This window comes from Anomalospiza imberbis, chromosome 21, assembly GCF_031753505.1.
Source record: "Anomalospiza imberbis isolate Cuckoo-Finch-1a 21T00152 chromosome 21, ASM3175350v1, whole genome shotgun sequence".
NCBI classification, from domain to species: domain Eukaryota; kingdom Metazoa; phylum Chordata; class Aves; order Passeriformes; family Viduidae; genus Anomalospiza; species Anomalospiza imberbis.
In genome coordinates this window covers 10,498,746-10,520,059 of record NC_089701.1, presented here as the reverse complement: position 1 = coordinate 10,520,059, position 21,314 = coordinate 10,498,746, and the positions used below count along the sequence as shown (strand labels likewise).

The window sequence follows — 21,314 nt, the reverse complement described above, 5'->3', positions numbered from 1 at the left end:
GTCCCATTGGTCAGGTATCTGTACAGCACCTGGTCTGACAGGTGTGTTCCCGCATCCCCACATGCTGGGTACCCCACGTGCCCACATCCCTTAGCTTAGGCAGCCAGAGGGGCCATGAGCCTCAGCCCAGGGCTGGTGGGGCAGAGCAGGTGGGTTAAGTCCCTGTGAGAGCCCCCAAAGGGCTGCAAGACATGCCCAAGCAAGGGGCACAGGGGACAGTTCCCAGGAGCACCTCCTTGTCCCCTCCAGATCTCGAGTGGCCCAAACTGCACTCACCTGAATCGGTCTAGGAGGTACAACATCACTGCCACCACGTGCACAGACAGCCCCACCAGCAGCCAGAGCGTGCTCTGGAAGGGCTGCATGAATGAGTCCAGGGTGCTGCGGGGGATTTCCTGCACACAGGAGAGAGGGGAATGGTGCTGGCACCCCCCACACCTGCACCCTGCCCGCCTGGAGGGACCCACAGGGGGCCTGCCCTGCCCCAAGCCCCTGCTGCTCAGGAAGGGTCAGGTTGATGCAAACAAGAGCCTGCATTAAAACCAGCAGCCTGGAGCCTGGAATTTGCAGGGGCTGCACTGGGCACTGCAGTCTGGGGAACGGGCACCTCCCATGTTCTACAAAACCTCCCAGCCAGACCATACCTTCTTCACGAGGATGGTGAGGCCCTGGTACTTGAAGGGCTTGGAGAACTCAATGTATTGAGCCCGCTCGTTGTTGATGGTGAGGGGAGCCACAATCATGTCAGCTTGGCCGCTCAGCAGCTCCCCCATCATCCCGTTCCACTCCTTCTTGTTGCTGTTGTTCACCTGCCAGGAAGCCAAGGCCGGGTCAGACCCCTGCCCTGACACACATCCCCCACCAGCCAGGACCCTGCACTTCTTAGGAATCCTGCATTGCCCTTCCACCCCACCCTGCTCAGGAGAAGGGCGTGGGGGTGTTTAACACACGATACAGGCAAAGAAAGATCACAGGCTGCCCAAACTCACCCGCTCTTGGGTACCAAATTTACCATCAGCCACCAGGTGAACCTCATAGGTGAAGTTCATCACGCCTGCCAGGCGGATGAGCAGGTCGATGCAGAAGCCATAGCAGCACAGTGCCACGGTGGGACGGCCTGGGGGAGGGACAGAACGGGATGAGGCGGGACAGCCCCAGCCAGGGGCCCCACAGAGGATCTGTGCCTGTTCCCAGTCAGGGCAGCCACCCCACGGCTCTGGCTCCATGTGGGATGCAACCACGTTATCCTCCAGGGCCATCTCCCTGGCCACCCTCACATTGCCTCCAGAACTGTGGCTGTGGGCAGCCTGGGGACAGAGGGGTCCCATTCCTTTGCCATGTCCCAGTGAGGTGGGCTGAGAGGGGGTGCTACCCACCCACTGCAGAGCAAGGAGAGGGCTCAGTGCATGTGCTGGAGGAGTCCTGACATGAGCCCAGAAGGCTGAACACAGCTCAGGACACAACTCCGGGGGATCTTGTGCACAGCAGGGTGTGATGAGCCAAGGGGATGCCCTTCAGGTGGATTTGGGCAAGCCTGGCATTGCTGAGCAGCTCAGACCCCACACCAGGTGCTCACTCCTGATCCTGACACAGTTTCTGTGACAGTTTGAAACTGATGCTGTGTCAGTGTAGCACGTGCTAACGTGCCTCGGGGTCCTTGCTGCTACTGGAGATCAAGGCAGAGAGAACTGGAACATGTCAGGAGACAGAAATTCGGGATGCAATCGCTCAAAGCAGCCCTGATGCCCATCCAGAAGAGAGACAGTGGGAGTCTGTTGGGCTCAAACCCCTGGATCCCAGGGCCCAACTCCTGCACAGCACTGCTGTGAGGCTGAGCTGATGGGGGGTGTCTGGGGGCCAGCTGTGCTGTCGCCGCTCTGTGCCTCATCCTCTGGGCCTCCTGTGTGACTGAGCACCCTCCCTGGGACCACTTCTTGGAATGGCAGTCCCCACCAGACTGAGTTACCTGGGATGGTCTCATTGGGTCCAGTGCAGAAGACCTTTTTGACAGGATCTCCATTGATGGTGAATTCCTCCCTGCACGTCCCATCTGCCTGAGTGGGCTTCACATACACAAAGGGCTCTTGGTGGATGGTCACAATCTGTAAGGTGAAGCACAAACACCCTCTGGTCTGTGTCTCCCTCCAGAGCTACATTCTCATGGTGGGAGCTGGGCTGCCCTCCCCACACGAGCCGTGGTGCCCTCCCCAGCTGCCATCTCGGCCCAGCAGCAGGACCTGGCTTTGGCATGTGGAATCAGAGAATCCTCTAGGCTGGAAAAGACCTTTAAGGTCATGAATTCCAACTGTGAACACAGCATTGCAAAGAAGAGCACCAAGAAGATTTGCTTTCCCTGCACTCAAAGTGAGGAGTGTCCTCCTTCATGTGGCACTTTCATCTGAGCCTCAAAATCTCTTTCCCTAAGAGGAAACTGATGGGAGACACCACACAGCCAGGACTAGTGCCTGGAAAGGGGCTCTAGACACTGCCCCAAGTTAATGCAGGTGATTCAGTCCCGCCCTGGACCTTTCAGTAAAGCAGCAATCACAACAAACGTACCCTTAGCACCTCTGTGGGGACAACACTGCCAGTGGGAATGGGATTTCCCTTGCTGGACAAATGAACAGTACAACAAATGAGTGGTCATACTGGTAAGACCAGCCTGGCCAGGGTCCAGTCACTAAAGGGGCTGCTGAGTGACACTTAGAGGAAGAGCATGAGAAGCAAAGCAAGCCTGGAGGGACCTTCTGCCAGTGTTACCTCCAGCTTCTGGCCATCAGCTGCTCAGGGATTTCCTGAGTTCAGCCTTGCAGCCACCAATCCACCCACCCTCCATAAGAGGGTTTAATCTCCTTTTGAATCTGTTTCCACCTGGTCTCTGCACTGTCTGACAGAGCTGAACCATGCCTTGGCCAAAGGAGCCCATCCTTGTATTTCTCGCAAATCTGTGACAGGTGTCCTCTGGCTCCCATGAGACACGGTGAGCACCTTGTCCCTCCACCCTTTCTGTACTGTTTTCTCTCCTGTCTCTTTCCAAACCCAAAAATCCCTGCCACCCTATCTAGATTGACTCCAGTTGAAAGTTGTGCTCTGAACACGCTCTAGTACCTTCTCAATTTCTCTCCCATATCCTCTCCTAGCCTTGCAAATGCTGCTGCCAGCTGCAGAGCAGCCATGGAGGTGGGAGGCAGATGAAGTCACTGCCCAACACACAGAGAGCTGAGAAGCTCTGCCCCTAATGCCATCTGCTTTTACCTTCAACTTGGTTGACATCTGATAGCCTTGAGGTTTCTCAGTTTCCCCGCCTGGCCAGATGATCTTCCTGTCGTTGGTCAGGACCTGAGATGAATCCCGGAGGAAGCAGATGGACGTGAGGTCAAGGTGGACACTCCAGTGCCCAACCCCTCCCTACCCAGTCCAGGCCTGCACGTACATTGCTGCCGTTGTAAATCCCAACCTGGACCAGTTTCCGATTCTGCAGGTTCATGATGCTGTAGTTGGCAAACTTCCTGTCCCCGTCCTCGTTGAACTCCACCCGGCCGGTGACACCCTCTGAATACTTGGAGGACATCAACACCCTATGGACAGAAACACAGCTGGGACAACCTAGAACACCTGCTGTGCTCTAGGCATACTGAGACGCCTCACAAGGCATGACAAAGGCAAATGCTTCCTCTCAGTTACCTGCCATAAGCTCACTACCCTGTACAAGTCCAGCCAAGGCTACCTATGGTCTGTTCATAGACCTGTGGTCATTCCCTCCTGGTGCATGGAATCAGTTCCCCAAATGTTCTCTACCATATCTGCTGTCATTGCCCCTTGTTCTCCACCAGATCAGTCCCACTGCCCTTTGGAATGATCCATCCCACAGCACCCAAGGACTCTTTCCTCTGGGGTTCCTTGGGAGGTGTGCCCATTGCTACAGCTTTGATGCTGTGCCTGGCATCTGCCCATCCCAGCCTGGCTAGTGGCCCAGGAACACACACAAACACCACCAAGGAGAGAACCAGCCCCCAAACCCTGGAAAGGTGATAGCAGAGACACACAAGGATTGCTTGAGCCGCTTGTGAATAACAGCTTTCACTCGCTTATGCCAAAGACTGGCACTGCAGGGGATGCCAGAAATGCCTCTAAAACCATCTCTAGGCCTTGCAGCTCTCATGCTCAACAGACCCCAGGCCTGCAGGAGGTGGCTACTGCACCGAGGCCCAGCCCCTGTGGCCCCAGCACCTGCAGAATGGGGTCTGAAAGCGCATGCAGGACCTGCTGATCCCCCTGCCCTGGCAGCAGCACCCCACAGGCACATGCTCCCATCTGTGGCACTCCAGCCTCCAAATCCACAGCACCAGGCTTTGCTACAGCCAAGGGTAACCTGTCCCATGCATGGACAGCTCTTGCCACCAAGCCCTGCATGCAGCACTGGACCCATGCCTGCCCAGCAGGAAACGTGTCAGCAGCACTGAGATAAAAGGGGACAGAAATATCCCCCTACCTTGACTGGGCAGAATCCCCCTCTCTCCCACTTCCACCCATGGAATTAAGCTCCAGACTGGAGAGACCATGGTCTCCAGTCTTCTCCTCCTTCATTCCCTGCCCACACATCCCAGCTGTCTAAGCATTGCCCAGGGTAGCATGGGTTGATATGGACTGAATTGGTGCTGGGCACCAGGATGATGCCAAAAGAGCCTGGAAAAACTGGGTATCATTGCCCAAGCCTGGGAGAGTTTTCTAGGAGAGACGTAGCCCTCACATCCAAATCATGCAGGAGAGTGCAGGCAGTCCTGTGCCACATGCCCCAAAGCTTTAGTGGCCCTGAACAAAGTCACCATGTCCTCCTGCACGTTTTCTATATGCTCCCACCTTTTCCAGCTCTCCCCCACCAGGTCCTCTGCTCCTTCCAGCAGGACCCTTTCCCCAATACCTCTTAAAAAGGGGTCCTGTCTTCCAGATGTTGGTGTTGCCCACGCAGCCCCGCGGTGGGTCTGTAATATTCTCCTTCTCAAACAAGTCGTGCACGGCCTGGGCCACCACGGCGACAGCGTCACTGATGTGGGCTGACTCGTTCTTGCCGTTGATGAGCTGCAAACCGATCACTCCTGCCGCGGCAGAGGGGGAGGCGGGTCAGCATTCCTGGCATCGCTGGCTGCTCCGGCACCACTCCCATGCCCGGCTCTTGGGACAGCGAGCACGTGGCTGCGGGCTGAGGATCCCTCGGATGCAGTGGGAAGGTGCCTGAGCTTCAGGCAGGAGCAGGCAGGGGCAGCAGGGCCGGGCTGGCACCCTGACACCCCGAGCTCCATCCCCCGTCCCTGCCCGAGCCTTCCCGGGTGACAGGCAGCTTGCAAAGCCGCAGTGACACGGATCTGGGGCGCGGCAGCCCCAAGGTGGCCAAGGCTGGGTCCCACGCAGGGGGAGGGAGCCGAGAGCAGAGCGGGACCCTCCGTTCGGGACCACCACACACCGCGCTCCCCCAGCCCGGGCGGTCCCGGGCAGGGCAGGGGCCGCTCCTCCCGGCTCCCCCGGGCTCCTCCGAGCCTGGCTGCAGCGGCACGGGGCTCGGGGGGTGCCTACCGTCCGGGGCGTAGCGCAGGGCATTGCCCGAGATCTCCCGCTCCCCCACCAGCCACACGTAGCCCGAGCCCGTCATGTTGAGCATGGCTGCTGATCTGTACACCGTGGCCGCGTCATCCTCGCTGCAACGACAGGAAGGGAACGGCCATGGGGCTCCAGCTGCCGGCCGGCCCCGTTGTCAGACCCCAAGGAAGCGGCGGTGCCACCCCAGGTGACTCTGACTACTGGGCCATGGCTAAATCCTCGATGCCATGGGACCCTGGCGCTCAGCTTCACCCGATCCCGCAGCTCCCGGCGCTGCTGAGCACCTGCACATCTGCCCATCGGCCGAAGGCTTGAGGCCATCAGGCTCCCCTCCCTCCCAGCTGGATCAGGACGCACCATCAGTAACCACGGCTGCTTCTGCAGCACAGCCAGACACGGCAGCCACGCTGGGGACTGTCACTGCCCGGCCAGCAGCACCCTCAGCACCCTCCAGCTGCCCGGGACAGGGGCTGGCAGTGGGGGGTTCTCTCAGGCTCCTTGGAAGGCTGTCAAACCCCAAATCCACACTGACTCCAGCGCTGGGCAGCGCCGGGAGAGAGGAAATCAGAGCAGGGAGGGGAAGGGGCGGCATGGCTCACCTGGCAGAGAGGATGATGACCCTGGCCTCCAGCTCCTTCGCCTCCAGCAGCAGCGCTGTCACATTTTTGGTCCCAGGGTCAAACTGAAGCACTTTCTCAGCCTGTGATGAGTGTGAGCAAAGCTGGTTAGTGAGTGAGCCCCAGGACTGGTGGTGAGAGCCATGCTATCTAGAAAAGGGTCAAGAGAATTCATTAAACTGCACAAAAGTCTGCTAAATAAGATTGGTTATAGTTTTTTTTTTTTTTGTTTTTCTTTCCTTTCTTTCTTTTCTTTCTTTCTTTCCTTCCTTCCTTCCTTCCTTTCTCTTTTAAGGTTTTGGCTTTTTGGTTGTTTTATTTTTTTTTTTTTTTGCACTGTGCATGCAAACTGAAGTCAATCAAGACCCAAAAAGAGGCGTGCATTGTACAGGAAAGAGAAAAAGGCTTTGAAATGCAATTGAAAACTCAAACGAGTGTTGTTTTTCAAAAACATGGGAAATGAAAAAAACATATTGCACAGGGTTAACCTTTGGGAATCAAAGTGAGCAACTTACACCAAGGAACTGTTTCCTTTGGGGAGGAAGGGGGGTTGGTTCAACTTTTCAAAAAAAAAAAAAAAAGAACTTGCAAGTTAATTACTGGTTCACATGCATGTTTCAAAAAGAAATCCTTCCAGGGTCAGCTGGCTAAGTTTCCATTCTCAAGTCCAAACCAAACTATCTCAACATAAAAACGTGCTACCAAGAAACATAGTCATGGAATTTTTTTCTTTCTTTTCTTTTCTTTTTTTCTCTTTCTCTTTCTCTTTTTTTCTTTTTTTTTTTTTATTTTTCTGTTGGCTGTGGCTATTTTTCATTTGCTAGTTAGGTTGGTGGGCGGCGTGCATTTCCATGCATATATACCTTGGGTCCTCGCTTGTTGTCATAGGAAAGTTGGTCGAGGTTTTCATAGTTCCTTTTTTTACTCTGATGAATAATGTGCACAGAGAAAATATGTAGACACAGAAGAATATTATAAACAGTTGAAAATGACGTGTAGTAAAGCAATCCAACATCCACCTCCTCCTCCACTGTTTGCTAAAGGGTCTCTATAACGCTGGAGCTCGCAAAAACCACTATCAGGAGAGATTGTGCCTCAGCTCTCACGGGAGCGTCACGGAGCAATCTGAGAGCAAAGCCTGAGTGTCACAGCTGGTGCGATGCAGTTGCATTTTCCCTTGAGGGACTGGGGAATTCTTCAGCAAGGAATTTTTACCTTAAGCTCAGAAACAATCTAAGGGCCTAAGTGGTGGGGGTTCCATGGAATTACTGTGGAAGTAAAGGACAAAATGTTGTGTATGGAAAGTGCTGGATAAAGGCAAACTGTTACAATTAAGAGTATTAGCATTACTAGTGTCACTATCAGCATTACAGTCCTGTCCACCCTCAGAGAGTCCACACAAAGTGAGGTGTCTCAGCTGAACCTCTCACCCCCTGAAAGGAGGGAGCAGCTTTCTGAGCTCTGTTGACATCCAAAAGAGAAAGATAAAGTTCTCTAGGTCCCGTGTTGGCTCAAAGCGTGGCGATATGAAGCAATGGTGAACATGGGATGGCATTGCAGCTTTTACCTGGTCCCTGGTGAGGGCCCAGGGCACCTCATGGCTCTGCACATGCGTGGCCCTGGGAGGTGCAGCTACCTGAGACCAGGGTGCCCGTAAGCTGGCCCTAAGCATGGCTAGTGGGGCTCACTGCTTGGTGGTCTCCATGCTGCTGACTGGAGCTTGCCAGCGGGGCTTGGGACTGACCCCGGAGAGATCGGGCTGGGGCAGCGATCCTGCTCCTCCCCTGCTCTGCTGCCTCAGCTGCGGGTGCTGCCTGGCCCCAGAGGAGCCCGGGGCAGGGCACCCACTGCTGGAGGTTTCCTCTCGAGCAGGCAGCGTGCTGAGGTCCCACAGCCTCTGCTCAGAGCCCTGGCCCTGCAGCAGCCTGCACAGAGCCCCGGGACCTTCCGGGAGCAGCCCTTGCGGCCAGGCCAGTAACAACAACCTGATGGTGCCTTCAGGAGAGGGCTTGGCAGGTTTTGGTGGAACATAGTGTGACATCTTCTCCTTGACCCCACCCTAGCTGAGCATCCCTGATCTGTGTACATGGGGTGTGGGACACAGCTCTACTCTCGTCTCCATTTTTCCAGCACCTGATGGCAATGGGTCCCTGCCAGAAACCCAACCCTTTGCACCCCCGGTGCACAGCAGTCCATGCTCCCAGGCTGTTCCTCAGACAGACACATTGCTCTTCATCTTGTTTTCCAGACTAATTCGCTTGCCTTTTCCTGAGCATTCAGGCCAGTCTTTGGCAGGACATCTTGCCAGGTCTCCTTTCCATGCAGCTGTGTGACCTTTCCTTTCTTCCCCTTGGACACAGCCTGACAGGTTTTTCATTGCTTAAAGAAATTGGGTCCTGGCAAGGAAAAGTATGTGAAGAGGCAAAATTTGTTTGGAGCCCAGGTCTGCCTTCATTTCTGATGACTCCCACAGCAAGGATTTCTGCAGTGGCTTCTTAGTGGCTTCTGCTGAGCCCTGGAGTAATAACTGCTACAAGGGGACCAGAGATGCAGCAGGACAGCAGGAATGTTCTCCAATCAGGCAACACTGGTCACTTCTCCCGAGGCACTGTCAATGTAGCCAAAAACTTGATCATCCATGCTGCAGCCACCAACTAGAAATTCCTGGGATATGCTGGCATGTTGGCCCAGGCTGGTCAGCAGAACCTTCAGTACAACAAGGCTGGCCCCTGGTCACCTCTCCCTGTCACTAGCCCTGTTTCCAGAACTACACTAGTAATCCTCCTTTTCCCATTTTTCCATGTGGTCCTGCAGCCCTTCTCTGATCTTCATGTTTCACACAGGGACTGACAAATCACAAGCTCCCTTTCCACCATGTGCTCCTGCGATCACTCAAAAAATTGCCACTTTCATGAATGCCACTGTCCCAGAGAAAGGCAGGCAGCACAGCAGGGACCTGCCACCTCTGACCCCAAGCTCTGGTTTCAGTGTCCAGCACTCCTTTCGGAGCCCCAGCAGCCCCACGAACAAGCAGAGCTGTGCTGGGTGGAGCAGCACCTCCAGGCTGAGGTTTGCTGCAGACAGCCCCAGGACAAGGCCAGCACATGGGGGGCACTCCAGGGCTGGCCAGCACGGCCTGGGTGCTGGGCTCAGGGTGCTGCTGGAGGTGCAGACCCACACAGTGGTGCCTGGATGGCACACGGGGCTGGCACAGACCCTGGGGGCAAAGCCATGCCCCAAACCAAGAGCCCAGATGGGCAGGTGAGTCTCTGACCCTGAGCAGGTCCTCCATGTCCTCAGGGGCTGTGATCTAAGCCTTGAAGAAGTCAAGATCAGGTCTCCTGCCTGCTCCCTCCCCAGGGCCCAGGCTGCCCTTGGAGAGGCTGGAGAGGGGCCCATGGTACAACTTCATGGCATGAAAAAAGTCAGCACATCTGTGATCAGAAGAGAGACTGGAGAGAAGAGGTGGAGGAAGACAGCAAGGCCCCAAAAGGGGTATCTGCCACCTGCAAGACCAGTCAGACAAGTCTGCCTGACCTTTTCTCAAAGGAAAAAGAAACAAGATGCAGTGGTACACCCCAAAGAGAAGACAAGGTGACTTACTGGGACAGAGCAGGTGCCCCAGGCTGGAGAGTGGCCTGAGCATCTGCAGCAGCCCAGGGGCTGCCAGAGGACACCAAGACATGTGGTAGATGCAGTGCAAAACGGGGAAGGTCTGAGGACAAGACCCTCCCTCTCCATCTTTCAAGCTCTCAAAGGCTTTCCTACGCGGTGGACAGGCTGAAGAAGAAATGCACTCTGTGCCTGGGAGCACCAAATGGGGCAAATGGGAGTGGAGGCATGAGAGGGAACAGCAAAATGGGATGCACGGGAACTACAGGAAAACAGAGAGTGGAATTCAAAAGATGCAAGAGGAGGGATGAGAGACTGACAATGGCTCTCCCTGTATGAAGAGCATTGTGCTGGCATGAGGCTTTGGAGAAAAGCACTGTCCTGCTGTCACCCAGTGGAAAGCTGCCCTTGGAGGCGGGAGGATCCCTCTGTGGCTGGTGGAACATCAGTGTCTTGAGATAGCATGGGATGCAGCAAGGATGAAACTTCTTGAAAATCACCACCAAAATCAGGAGTCTGTTGGTCAGTGTGGCTTGTGCCAGCCTGCACCCCTGCAGCAGTTGTTCCTCCAGGGAGGTGATGAAGAGCAGTCACAGGGTCCCATCTCGCAGCTCAGCCACCAACTCCAACCACAAGAAGCGTCCATGGCCACATCTCAACAGCTGAGGGACTGCCAAAGGTCTAGCAGCTGCAGGAGGGGCTGGAAAGAGCAGGTTGGGGTCCCTGCCTGTGACCCAGGAGGGAACATCCCCAAATGGGTGACTGCCCTGATGCTGCTGGAGACTTGGATGAACTCAGGCTCAGCCCATCCGGAGGGGACCTCACCCTACTGCCCAAGAGAGGACACGCTGGGAGAGGAGGTGTTTCCTTGCTTTCCAGATTGCAGCCACACAGCTTCCTGTGCTGTCTTGAACACTTCTCTGAAGTGTTCTTGAAGCTTCTTTGCTTGTCTTGAACGAACACTTGTTCAGATCTTTCCCTCCACGCCGCAGGTCTGTGCTTTGTCCCCAGCTCCTCGGGGCCCTGCCCTGCCTCCCTCCCTGCTCTCGCTGGCCCCACGAGCAGGAGCGAGGTCCCACCCCCAGCCCTGCCATGCATGGGGTGTCAGGAAAGCAGCGTTTAGCATGTGCTTCGATGGAGATGGGAACGGGCCGACAGCGCTAGCGGGAGGATCATCACAGCCCCGCTGCCCTGCCCTTCCTAAGCACTGAGCTGACCCCCGTTGGCCAATTCAGAAGCTGCTTTTCGGGTGGGTTTGGCACTGCTGGGTCTGCCTGGCCCCGGGGCAGCTGCAGTGGGGCAGGTGCTTCCCTAAACTGAGCGACTGGTCCTCTCCTTGGGTGGGAAACTCGGGCAAGGCATTTGCAGAGCTCCAGGTTATCCTTCCCTTCATTTTGTAGTCGATTTACATGTAGGAGATTTTGACCATGGCAAAGCAAGTGAAATGAATAAAGTACAAAGTTCTGTCAGGTACTAGTCAGACACTGTTGATGCTTTAAGCATGTTAGCCATGTTACAATGGAAAGAAAAGGTGTTTTACATACAGAAATCTACATACATACAACAGCCCAAGACTTCTAGTTTCGTTGTTGTTGCTTAAACAAAGCTACAAGACAATGTTCAGGAACTGACCTTGGACTCTTTCTCCTCCAGGAGGGTCTCCAGCTTCTTCTGTGCAGCACGACCCTCGTGGTCGTCGCTGACTATCAGAATGACGTGGTTCCAGTTGAAGACTCTCATCATCTCAAACCAGACGTTGGCCTGGTGAGAGTAAGGTGGGACCGTGCGCAAAAAGGACAGGTGGATGCTCTGCAAGGAAGAACAAGAGCTCAACACGGACTGTGGGGGTGTCAGCCACATTTGCAGGGACAGGGTTGGGATCACAAAGCCATTTGGGGGATGCACACCTTGAGCTAACCTCTGGGACCTGCATCCTTCCTTCTGGCTGGGAAGCAAACCCTGGGTATGACTTTGCACCTCTCTGTGGTTAAACCAGAGCATGGCAAAGAGGGGTTTCTGCTTTGTGGCCCAGAAATGCACAGAGAAGAAAAGCCTATTGAGCCATGAATGACCAGCAGTGCTCAGTGCAAATATAGCCTTGCCTCTTGACCTTTTAAATAATTACCAGACAATGGACATCAAAAAGCAAAAGAATTCCCTTCAGAAGGCAAGAGGCAGGTACAGGCAGCTGTGTGTTCGTCATTTGCCATGGCAGAAGTTCAGAAAGGCAGTTTTATAACATGGTCCCTGGCTGTTTCTAGGTCAGCCTGTTCTGCAGCAGCAGGCAGAGGAGGCAGCTCTGGACCCGTGCCCCAGCAAACCTCTCTGGTTCGGTTAAAGACATCGTTATGGTTGGGTGATTGTGCAATGGCAATTCCAGCCTAATTAAGTACAGTGCTCTTAGGGGAGCAATCAGACCAAAAGCTGGAGCTGACAGAGAGCTTTCAAACAAATGCAGCTTGCCCAAAAAGCCCTAGAGTCAAATATTGGAAGTGAAAGTGCTCATGCTCAGCACGGACCCTACTTGACAGCCCAGCTACATGCTGCAGGGAGGCAGGAGCCAGAACTGGAGAGGACAAAAATAAAGCACCATAATATTTCTTTTTCTAAGGCTGGGATGGTTGTCTGGACCAAACAGAGATGCTTGTCCAGACCTGCTCATCCAGAGACCAGACCCAGAATGGGTCAGAAATGTCCTGAATGGGCCAAAGTAATACACACTGGGAAGGAAAAGGTATCATGTTCCCCATGGACACACACAGGAGGACAGACACACCAGATAAATCATCTTCCTCACACTCCACACAGTGACAATGTCAAACCAGACCATGAAATATGTAAAAGAGGAAGCAAACTCCCTGCTGTGCTCAGGGCTCCCTGCACAGGGTCAGCAGGTCCCTGCTCCTGCCCCAGCCCAACACCCGGGAATGGGGCAGCAGCAAAGCCACCACAGCACTAGGAACATTTCCTGAACGTGAGACACTGAGGAGAAGGGTGGATGTTTAACCAGAGGAGGAAACAAACCAGGGGAGCCCCAGCAAGACTCTCAGAGTATGACTGATACAGACATTACAGTTACAGGAAGAGCAGCTCACCCCACAAAACCAGCAGTAACCCATGGGACTGGGAAAAAGCCCCATAGGGACAAACAATGGGAAGACAACCATGGTGTCCACACTAACACAGTGTTCAAGATCTCTTTGACGTCAGCAGAGATGCTCAGGAATTTCCAGGTCCAGCTGCACAGCCTGGGCTGGGGCACACCATCTGGGTCTAAGCATTTTTAATTTTCAACCCCTGAGCATTTTTAATTGCTTTAAGGAAATCCAGGGAAAGTGAAATTGGAAATGGGAAACAAATCAGAAGAGAGAAAAGAGCTGAAAAAATAACAGAAAAAATAATATTAAAGAAAGAAATCAGAGAAACACAGGTTAAAACACCTATAAAAATTATTTCAATCCCTTTTTGAAATGGAAAAATTTTTGACATTTCCATATATTGCATCAAATTGCTTTCTAGCTTCCCAACCAGCTTGCAAAAATGGTGTTTAACCCATCATGGCTTTCTTAAGTATTGTAAATGCATATCACTGGGTTCAGAGGAAAAAATTACTACAAAGTTGTTGGGGGGCAACTTGGTTTAACAGTCCAGGGAAATTTGCTTTCTGAGGTGGTGTCAAAAGGGTCATGGACAGACTCTGGTGGTATCTCAGCTCCTGGATCCCTGAACTGTGGTTTTCAAATAGGATAATGAAGAAAAATTCATGAGCTGAGATCTCAGGATGAGCACTCATGGTCTGGCACAGCTTTTGAAGCACCTGGGACTCCTGAGCATCTTTGCGAGGGCCAAAGATTGGCAGAAAAATGAACAGAGAGTCCCGCAGAGGTTCACATGGCCAGCTTGTGCTGTGCACTGACAGGTGAGACTCCAGCTTGGTGTGATTTGATATCCCCATCCCAGCACTGACATCCCACAGGTCCCTGTCACACCCCTCTGAAACTCAGCACAGAGCTCTGCTGGGCACGGGCACATGGGCTGCACTGCAGAGCATGGGGGTGCAGGGATTGATGCACCCTCACTAGCCCATTTTTTGGCAAATAACTGTTAAAAAAGGCCTGTGGTTTTTAGCACAGCCTCTGTGGGGCAGACAGCACAGAGCGTGGGCTCACTCAGCTGCTCCAGCTGTGTCCCTGGTGTGTGTCCAGGTTGTTGTCCTGTGTTGTCATCACTCCCTCCCCTAGGATCAGGCACACAGCAAAAACTACTCCTCATTACAAATCCACACTGGCCTTGGAAGGTGGTTTGTAGGATCCTCACCCCTTGCTCTGCTCTGAGTGTGCCTGGTGCCCGCCAGTGCTGGAGTGGGACCATGGCAATGGCTCACACCAACCCCAAACCTCCCTGCAGTCCACCCACACCTGAGTGCTCAGCCCTGTGCCCCTCCACTTCATTCTAGTTCTGCAACATGGCAGCAAATACAGGCTGGGGTGAAATCCAGTGCCCAGGCTCAGCAGGAACCCAGGGAGCTGGAGGCAAAAGGCACCAGAGTGAGCAGGGTTGGGAGGTTGGGGATATTTCCTGTGAGGTGGGCAGGCCCTGGCACAGGGTGCCCAGAGCAGCTGTGGCTGCCCCTGGATCCCTGGCAGTGCCCACGGCCAGGCTGGACAGGGCTGGGAGCAGCCTGGGGCAGTGGGAGGTGTCCCTGCCATGGCAGGGGTGGCACTGGGTGGGCTTTGAGGTCCTTCCTAACCCAAACCAGTCTGGGATTCTGTGATGATTTCTGTGTGGGGTCAGGACTTGACAACTGCAAATATCCAATGCAATCCCATACAAAGAGGAGCTGCTCGAGCAGATGATCGCGTGTGTGCGTGCAAAAGCACAGACTGTGCCTGCACAGCTGTGAGCCTGCTCCTGCAGAGCACGGGAGTGCAGCCACCCCTGCAGGGACCCTGCCTGGGTGCTGCAGTCCTGTGCACGGCCTGCAGCAGGCTCTGAGCTGGGGGAGAGCCCCGCGGCTGCCTTGGCACGGGTTTTATCCACGGCGGAGAGGGCATGGCTGGGCCAGCAGGCTGTGCCTGTGTGTCCCAGCAGGGCCTTGCTCAGACCGTGAGCGCAGGGTTTGTTACCTTCTGCAGCTCTGTCTGCCCAGGGGCTCACCCCAGTCAGAGCCCACGGCCGGGGGGGATTTTTCCTACGGCAGAGGGGTCAGCCCCTCTTCTAGCAATGCACTCCCCAGCTGAGCTGCCTGGGGAATTTCAAAGAGATTGTCAGAGATCCCAATCTGTAAAGCTCCTGAAAATTTGGTAAAATTCCCCAGCTGGGCCTGAGAAAGAAGTGCTGGCCCGTGTTTCCATGGAAGGGGCCTGCCCACTGCCCCACACGACAGCTGTGGAGGTGGGAGGGAGCTGAGATAGCCCTGACATCGCTCAGACGAGTGCAGGGAGGGATTCTGGGGGCAGAGGATGGGGAGCCCAGAGCAAAGTGCACTCTCTGCCTTTCCCTGCAGTGCACGGAGGAAGGGATGGGGCAGGGCCATGGTGGGGTGCTGGGGCTGCTCTGTCCTGCTCCCAGCTGGAATCTGAGAGCCTGGGGATCTGCTGCCAGGTGGAGGCTCCATGAGGCCATCTCTCCACTACCCTGGCCTGCTCTTGCACATTCCAGGCTGCCCTGCTGGGGGCTTTGCTGCCCTCCTGAGTGGTTTCCTGCCCTGCTGAGGGCTGTACTCCCCACTCCCAGGACAAACATCTCTGTGCCGCACCAAGCAGCCTGTCCAGTCATCCCTTGTGGGTGCCAGTGAAGGAGTACTGACCCTGACCTTGGTCAACAAGAGCCACTTTTGTCCCCACCTGCACCTTCCCACCCTGACTAACAGGGCTTCTGCTGAGCATCGACTGCCAGTGAGGCCAGTAATAAAGCAGCAAACCCTTTTCAGTGAACAAGCCCTGTGAGGGCCTGGAATGGTTCCACTGGGAGCAGGAACCAGAGGGAAATCCATCCCCTGACTGGAGAGACAGACAGACCTCACTTAACAACCAGGGCAAGGTGCTGAAACTGAAAAAGCTCTCCAATTGCAGCATGTCTAAACTCCATTTTCCAACTCTTCCAGCAGCAGAGGAGGTCTCTTAATTTATCAATTTATCTCCCTGTTCCTGTGCTGCAATAATCTGCTGTGGGGTGGTAAGGGGCTCAGCACCCAGGTGTCCCTCCAGCCCCTCAGGTAGGAGAGGTCCCACGTGGTGGTGTTGAGGAGCACAGACCTTCCTGAGCTGTGCTCTCACACTCAGGGTCAGCTCACATTTTTCATGGTGCCAGGATGTCAGTGTCATCTCGTTTGTTCCAGCTGAGATGCAGAGCAGATATAAACACCCGCAGTGGCCTGTGGGGGACAGGAGCACTGAGGGAAAGTCAGAGGGGGATTTTTGCAATGCTCAGCCCATGAGATCCCCCCAGAGGGCTCTCCATAGCTATGGACACCACAGTGATGGGAACCACTCTGCTGCCTTTACCTTGAGACTCCTTCTCTCCTCCAGTTCCCTGCTGACCTCACTCAGAGGTGATGGGACCCCAGAGACCCCTCCCCGGCAGGCAGGACTGTGCTGGATGCTGTGAGGGTCTCAGTGAAGGAACAGCTCATGACTTCATGAGAGGTACAAGGAGACCAAGCCAGAGTGCTCTGCCTGATAACTGCAATATTATTTCTGGAACAAATGGTTGGATACTGGAACAGTAAAACTCACTTCCCTCGGGTGTCTTTGCTGAAAGACTGGTACAGCTCATGGACCACTGTGCTGGACTGGACATGCTCTGAGAGCATCAAAAGGTTCTGGGCAAACCTGTCCATGCTGAGGCCCACACCTTTCCTCCCCTGGTAGCCTTGAGAAAATGAAAATTAACCCAACTTCAGCTCCCTGCGAAATTCAGCTAAAATTGTCTGATGCCTCCAAAACCAATTAGGGGCGTACATAAAAAGTGATCCTACAAGCTTGTTTCCATAGAAACTAAGCTGAAAGATATAATTTCCTGAGCTAAAACAAAAAAGAAAGCAAGCTGATCTCTGGAAACCAAAAAGGGAACAGCAGAAAATCCCTGTGTCACGAGCCAGCCTGTCCTGCATGGGGTGTGCAGAACCTTCCACTGTCCTATCCCACAGCTCCACACCCCCGTCCCCCACTGCACTCTCACCTTTGCTGTCCCCTCCACTGTCTAAACATCCTTAGTTCCTCTTCTCAGTCCCTGCCTTTGCCCCATCTCCTGCCTGCAGCTCTCTGTTCTTCAGAGAGCTGCAAGCCTTGGTGGGCAGGAGGCTGAGCATGATGCCAGCCAGGCAGGAGCGCTCTGAGGGGTGTTGGGGTGGGCAGCCTGGGCTCCCTGCCCAGCCTCTGCCTGGCAAGTGTACCCCACAGCCCTGAACCTGCTCAGCACCCCAAATATTGCATGGAGAGCATCTCCCTGCCGGCACACTGAGTCACCACTGTGGCCGTGGGTCTCTCCTCCAGCCCTGAAGTGAGTTAGGCGGGGGTTAGGAGGCTGCTCTGCAGAAAACACATTTTAAAAAGGAAAAGACTGGCAGAAGGAGAGGACAGGGTCAGCCCCTGGGGGTAAGCACTCCAGGCCAGCACGAGGCTGGACTGCACAGGTGGGCAGGCCTGCTTTACTGGGCACAGCCCTGCAGAGATGGAGCAGAGAGGAGGCACAGGGTCCCCTCTCACTGCCATGGTGGGCCCTGTGACAAGGATCCTCTCAGTGACATTCCTGTCAGATCCATCTCCTCCCCAGAGCAGCAAGAAGCAAATCCCTCCTGAACAATTCCTGCCTGCTCTGCCAGCTTTGCTGCCATCCCTTTCCATCTAACCATGGCTGTTGGGACCCTGCCAGGGTGTGCAGGTCCCCAGCCCTGCCAGCCACCATCACCATCACTGCCGTGGTCCTGGCTTGCTGACCACCCTGCCATGGCATCCCTGGTGGGAGATGCCAAAATCTGCTGCTGCTCCAGCCAAGCAGTGCTGCTGGTGCCTCTCTGGGAGCTTCTGCTCCTCCTCCTGAAATTTGACTTTATTTACCATGTAGGTGGAGTGACTATTTTTGCACTGAACATTTACATTTGTGAATATTCACATTTTCCAAGCAAAGGCTGATTCGTGCTTTGAAGCAGGCTCGATCTCACCCACTGAGCTCGTGTGCCTGGATGAAATCCTGCAGTGGCATTTGGAAGGCCTGGCTCTGCTCAGCTCCTCCTTTTGCCTTTCCTAAAGCTTTAGGTGTTTGCCAAACGGGCTGTGAGCAGAGGGCCAGGGCAGCACCTCATTGCCCAAGTACTGCCTGCACATGGCAGGACCTCATCCAGCCTGGAAGTCTCTGAGTTCCCACAGGGACAGCTGAGACACTGGAATCTGAACCTCTGTCTTGAGTGCTGGCCAGACTGAATGTCATGTGAAGCCTCAGGATATTCTGTTATCTCCCCTACCAATATCCCACAAACCCAGAGAAGTGAATGCAACCAAACAACCTCCCAGCCCCTGTGACAGGATCCTCTGCCCCTCCCAGGCCCCCAGAGCCCCCAGGACCCCCTGGCTGTCAGCAGTGAGCAGGGCAGGAGCCAGCTCGTGCCTTTGCCGTGGCTGGAGAGCAGTGAGCCCAGCAGCCTGGCAGAGCAGCGCTGCAGAAATCAGCTGGCACTATGTAGGTCAGCACTGGCAGCTGCAAAAAAATGATGTACCCTGGAATGCAGAGAGAGAGAGAGAGAGAGAGAGAGAAAGAGAGAATGGGAGCTGCAGGCTGGGCTGGAGAGGGTGGATGGACAGACACAGAGAGAGTGCAGACATCATGAACCCTCCTGACGGGCACTCTTGATTTACAGCACATGTATGAGGAACCAGAGCAGAAACATGCATCAGTTACCTTATCAGAATATATAGACATGCGTGTTGTCAGACCAATGACAGGGATCCTGTAGAAGCCAGCTGTGTATGATACAGGTGTTGGTGTTAGGTGATCGTTGGGAGCAGGAGGGTGACTAACTAATATTGCATAGACCTGTAGGACAGGATACACGACACAAACATTATTTCACGGGAGCGCAACGGCCATCGAGCGTGATTTTTTTCCCTTTTTTTTTTTTTTCCTGCAATGCTAAACAGCCCCATGTTAACATGATAATGGCACTGCAATGGCTCGGAATGGGGAAGCAAGGGCTGTGCCGGGAGCCAGGGGTGCTGTGCCTCGGCTGGAGGTGATGGCTCTGCTCAGGGTTATGTCCTAATGGAATGCCATGCCCAGCCGCTCCGCTCGCTAAACTAATAACTTCCATGGATTACAGATTAAAGGGAAGCATCTCCCTTCCAGTCACACTGTGTAATGCGATTTCTTTAACCACACATTTAATATTCGGTTGTAATTCCCCTCTGAGGACTATTACGAGCAAAGTGGTCAGCTGGGACTGTGGCAGGAGCGGGAGTGCGGAGCCAGGGAGCGAGTCAGCCATCTGGCCTTGGGCACACGGGAATGGCAGAGCGCGGAGGGCGGGGGCAGCAGCCAGGATCTGCCTTCGGCCAAGGATCTGGGCTATACCAAAATGGGGAAGGAGGATCCCAGCAAAATTCTGCTGTTACGGCAGAGCTGGGATTTTGGTCTCCAGCAGGATCCTACTTTGTGTCAAAGGGAGAAGAAGGAGCTGGGTACTCCCTGGGATCCTTTATTACACCAATGCCCTTTCGCAGCACAAGGAATGTCCCCAGCTGGTGACAGGTCTCCAGCTAGGGCGAATCAGTGCAAGGACGTTGATGTCTGGGGGAAATAACTCTTCCTTCTCCAAGCATCTGCCCAGCGCCAGGGCTGGAGGGACAGATTGCCAGGACAGGAGAGGAGGATGAAGCCTGGCTGGGGAAGAGCCCCGGGGGTCTGGGGGGAAGAGGGACGATCCTGCTTGCCTTTGGGAGGGAGTAAATTGAGGATGCAGAGGGAGCTGGGGCAGGGGCTGGAGACCCTACGTGGGAGTAGGGAGAAATTGCTAGAGAAGAGGTTGGGAAGGTCCTAGGGATGCAGGAGGAAGGGCTGCCCTGGGCAGAGGTGCCCGGTGCTGACACACGGGGTGAGGACCGGCACCCAGCAGGGCGGGGCAGGGCCCTGGGGCAGGAGCAGGCTCGGGGCAGCGGCGGGGCCGTGCGGGGCTCGGGCTGGGCTGTGGCGAACGGCAGCCGCCGCCAGGAGCCATTTTGCGTGCGCGGGCTGCCAGCCCCTCCTGTGCCTCGCAGCCCCCGCTCGGGCACGGCGCCAGCGAGCGGGGACCGAGCGGGGCACAGCGGCCGGGACAGCCCCCGGCGTGTGGGCACAGAGCGGGCACCCCGAGCCCAGCGCCCCCAGCAGCCGCGGCTGCGCTGCCTCCCGCGGGGCTGTGCCCGCACCGGCCGCAGCTCCGCGGGCTCTGCGCGGGGACTGGGCGTGGAGGTGGCACGGCCACGGGCATCCATCGGCCGGCAGCGCTGAATGGAGCCTCGGCTCGGTGCGGGACCCGCTGAGCCTCCCCTGCTGCCCGGGGACAGCGGGGGTCGGCGAGAGCCCGCGCTGCCCGCCCTGGCCACCACCCCAGGGATGTCCCCAGCTGTCCTCCACCTCCACAGCGGGAAGCTGAGCTGTAAAGGCGTCAGCTCTGCCCCACGCGGCCCCTGCAGCCCCCTGCCCTCGCTGGCTGTGCGTGCCCGGGTGCGCACACGCTTTTCTCTGCGCCTTGGGGCGGGTGAGGCTCCGTGGTGGGGGCGTTCATGCAATTCGGGCGCGCGTTGGCATCTGCGCACGGGCCCGCGCGGACCTTCCGCGTGTGCGGGGTGTGCTGGAGGCGGGCGTGGGTTGTACCTGCCTGCCCGTGCCCCGACGGCCCCGACTGACGGCCTGGGGGTGGTTAACCGAGCTCTGCGCCCAGGGCATACGCAGGGGAGGTGGAGAGGCTGCCCGGGGCACCCCAGGCTGCACCCACCAGCACTGAGGGTTCGGGCTGCACCCTCAGGTGCGCTGAGAGTGACCCGTGGCCACAGGAGGGAGGGTCATTCTGTGCTCGTGTGTGCAGTCATACACAGCACACACTGAGTCTGTCCGTGTGTGCCCTGTGTCCGTGTGTCTGTGTGTCTGTGTGTCTGTGTGTCTGTGCAGGTGTGCGCCCTGTGTCCGTGTGTCTGTGTGTCTGTGTGTCTGTGCAGGTGTGCGCCCTGTGTCCGTGTGTCTGTGTGTCTGTGCAGGTGTGCACCCTGTGTCTATGTGTCCATGTGTCCGTGTGTCCGTGTGTCTGTGCAGGTGTGCACCCTGTGTCCGTGTGTCCGTGTGTCTGTGCAGGTGTGCCTGTGTGTCTGCACCCCCAGCCGTGTGTGCCTGTGGCTCGGGTGTGCGTGTGGCAGTGGGTGTACCAGGTCCCTGCACGCAGATGTGGGTGTCCATGTGTCACAGCAGCTGTGCACGCTGGCATGAGTGCACACAGATGTGCTGTGCGTGAGCCCATGTTTG

The 21,314-nt window shown here is 55.6% G+C and overlaps 1 protein-coding gene across 25 annotated transcripts in view; it reads right to left on the bottom strand.

The window, feature by feature from the left end:
* GRIN1 (glutamate ionotropic receptor NMDA type subunit 1) overlaps positions 1-21,314 on the bottom strand; it is a 37,825-nt gene that overhangs the window by 14,626 nt on the left and 1,885 nt on the right. For 21 of the 25 annotated variants that reach the window (XR_011005709.1, XR_011005710.1, XR_011005707.1 and 18 more), the window contains exons 2-13: positions 18,723-18,857; positions 11,457-11,633; positions 7,076-7,138; positions 6,195-6,295; positions 5,572-5,693; positions 4,922-5,096; positions 3,434-3,578; positions 3,256-3,339; positions 1,967-2,102; positions 990-1,117; positions 645-809; positions 277-395 (exon numbers count right to left, since the gene is read on the bottom strand). Coding sequence is in view for 21 of the 25 variants with exons in the window: in XM_068211620.1 (XP_068067721.1) it covers positions 277-395; positions 645-809; positions 990-1,117; positions 1,967-2,102; positions 3,256-3,339; positions 3,434-3,578; positions 4,922-5,096; positions 5,572-5,693; positions 6,195-6,295; positions 7,076-7,138; positions 11,457-11,633; positions 18,723-18,857 (1,550 nt within the window). In the remaining 4 variants the exon portion in view is untranslated. The remainder of the gene's footprint in view (positions 1-276; positions 396-644; positions 810-989; positions 1,118-1,966; positions 2,103-3,255; positions 3,340-3,433; positions 3,579-4,921; positions 5,097-5,571; positions 5,694-6,194; positions 6,296-7,075; positions 7,139-11,456; positions 11,634-18,722; positions 18,858-21,314) is intronic. The other 4 variants (XM_068211631.1, XM_068211638.1, XM_068211618.1 and 1 more) reach the window with 1 other exon arrangement.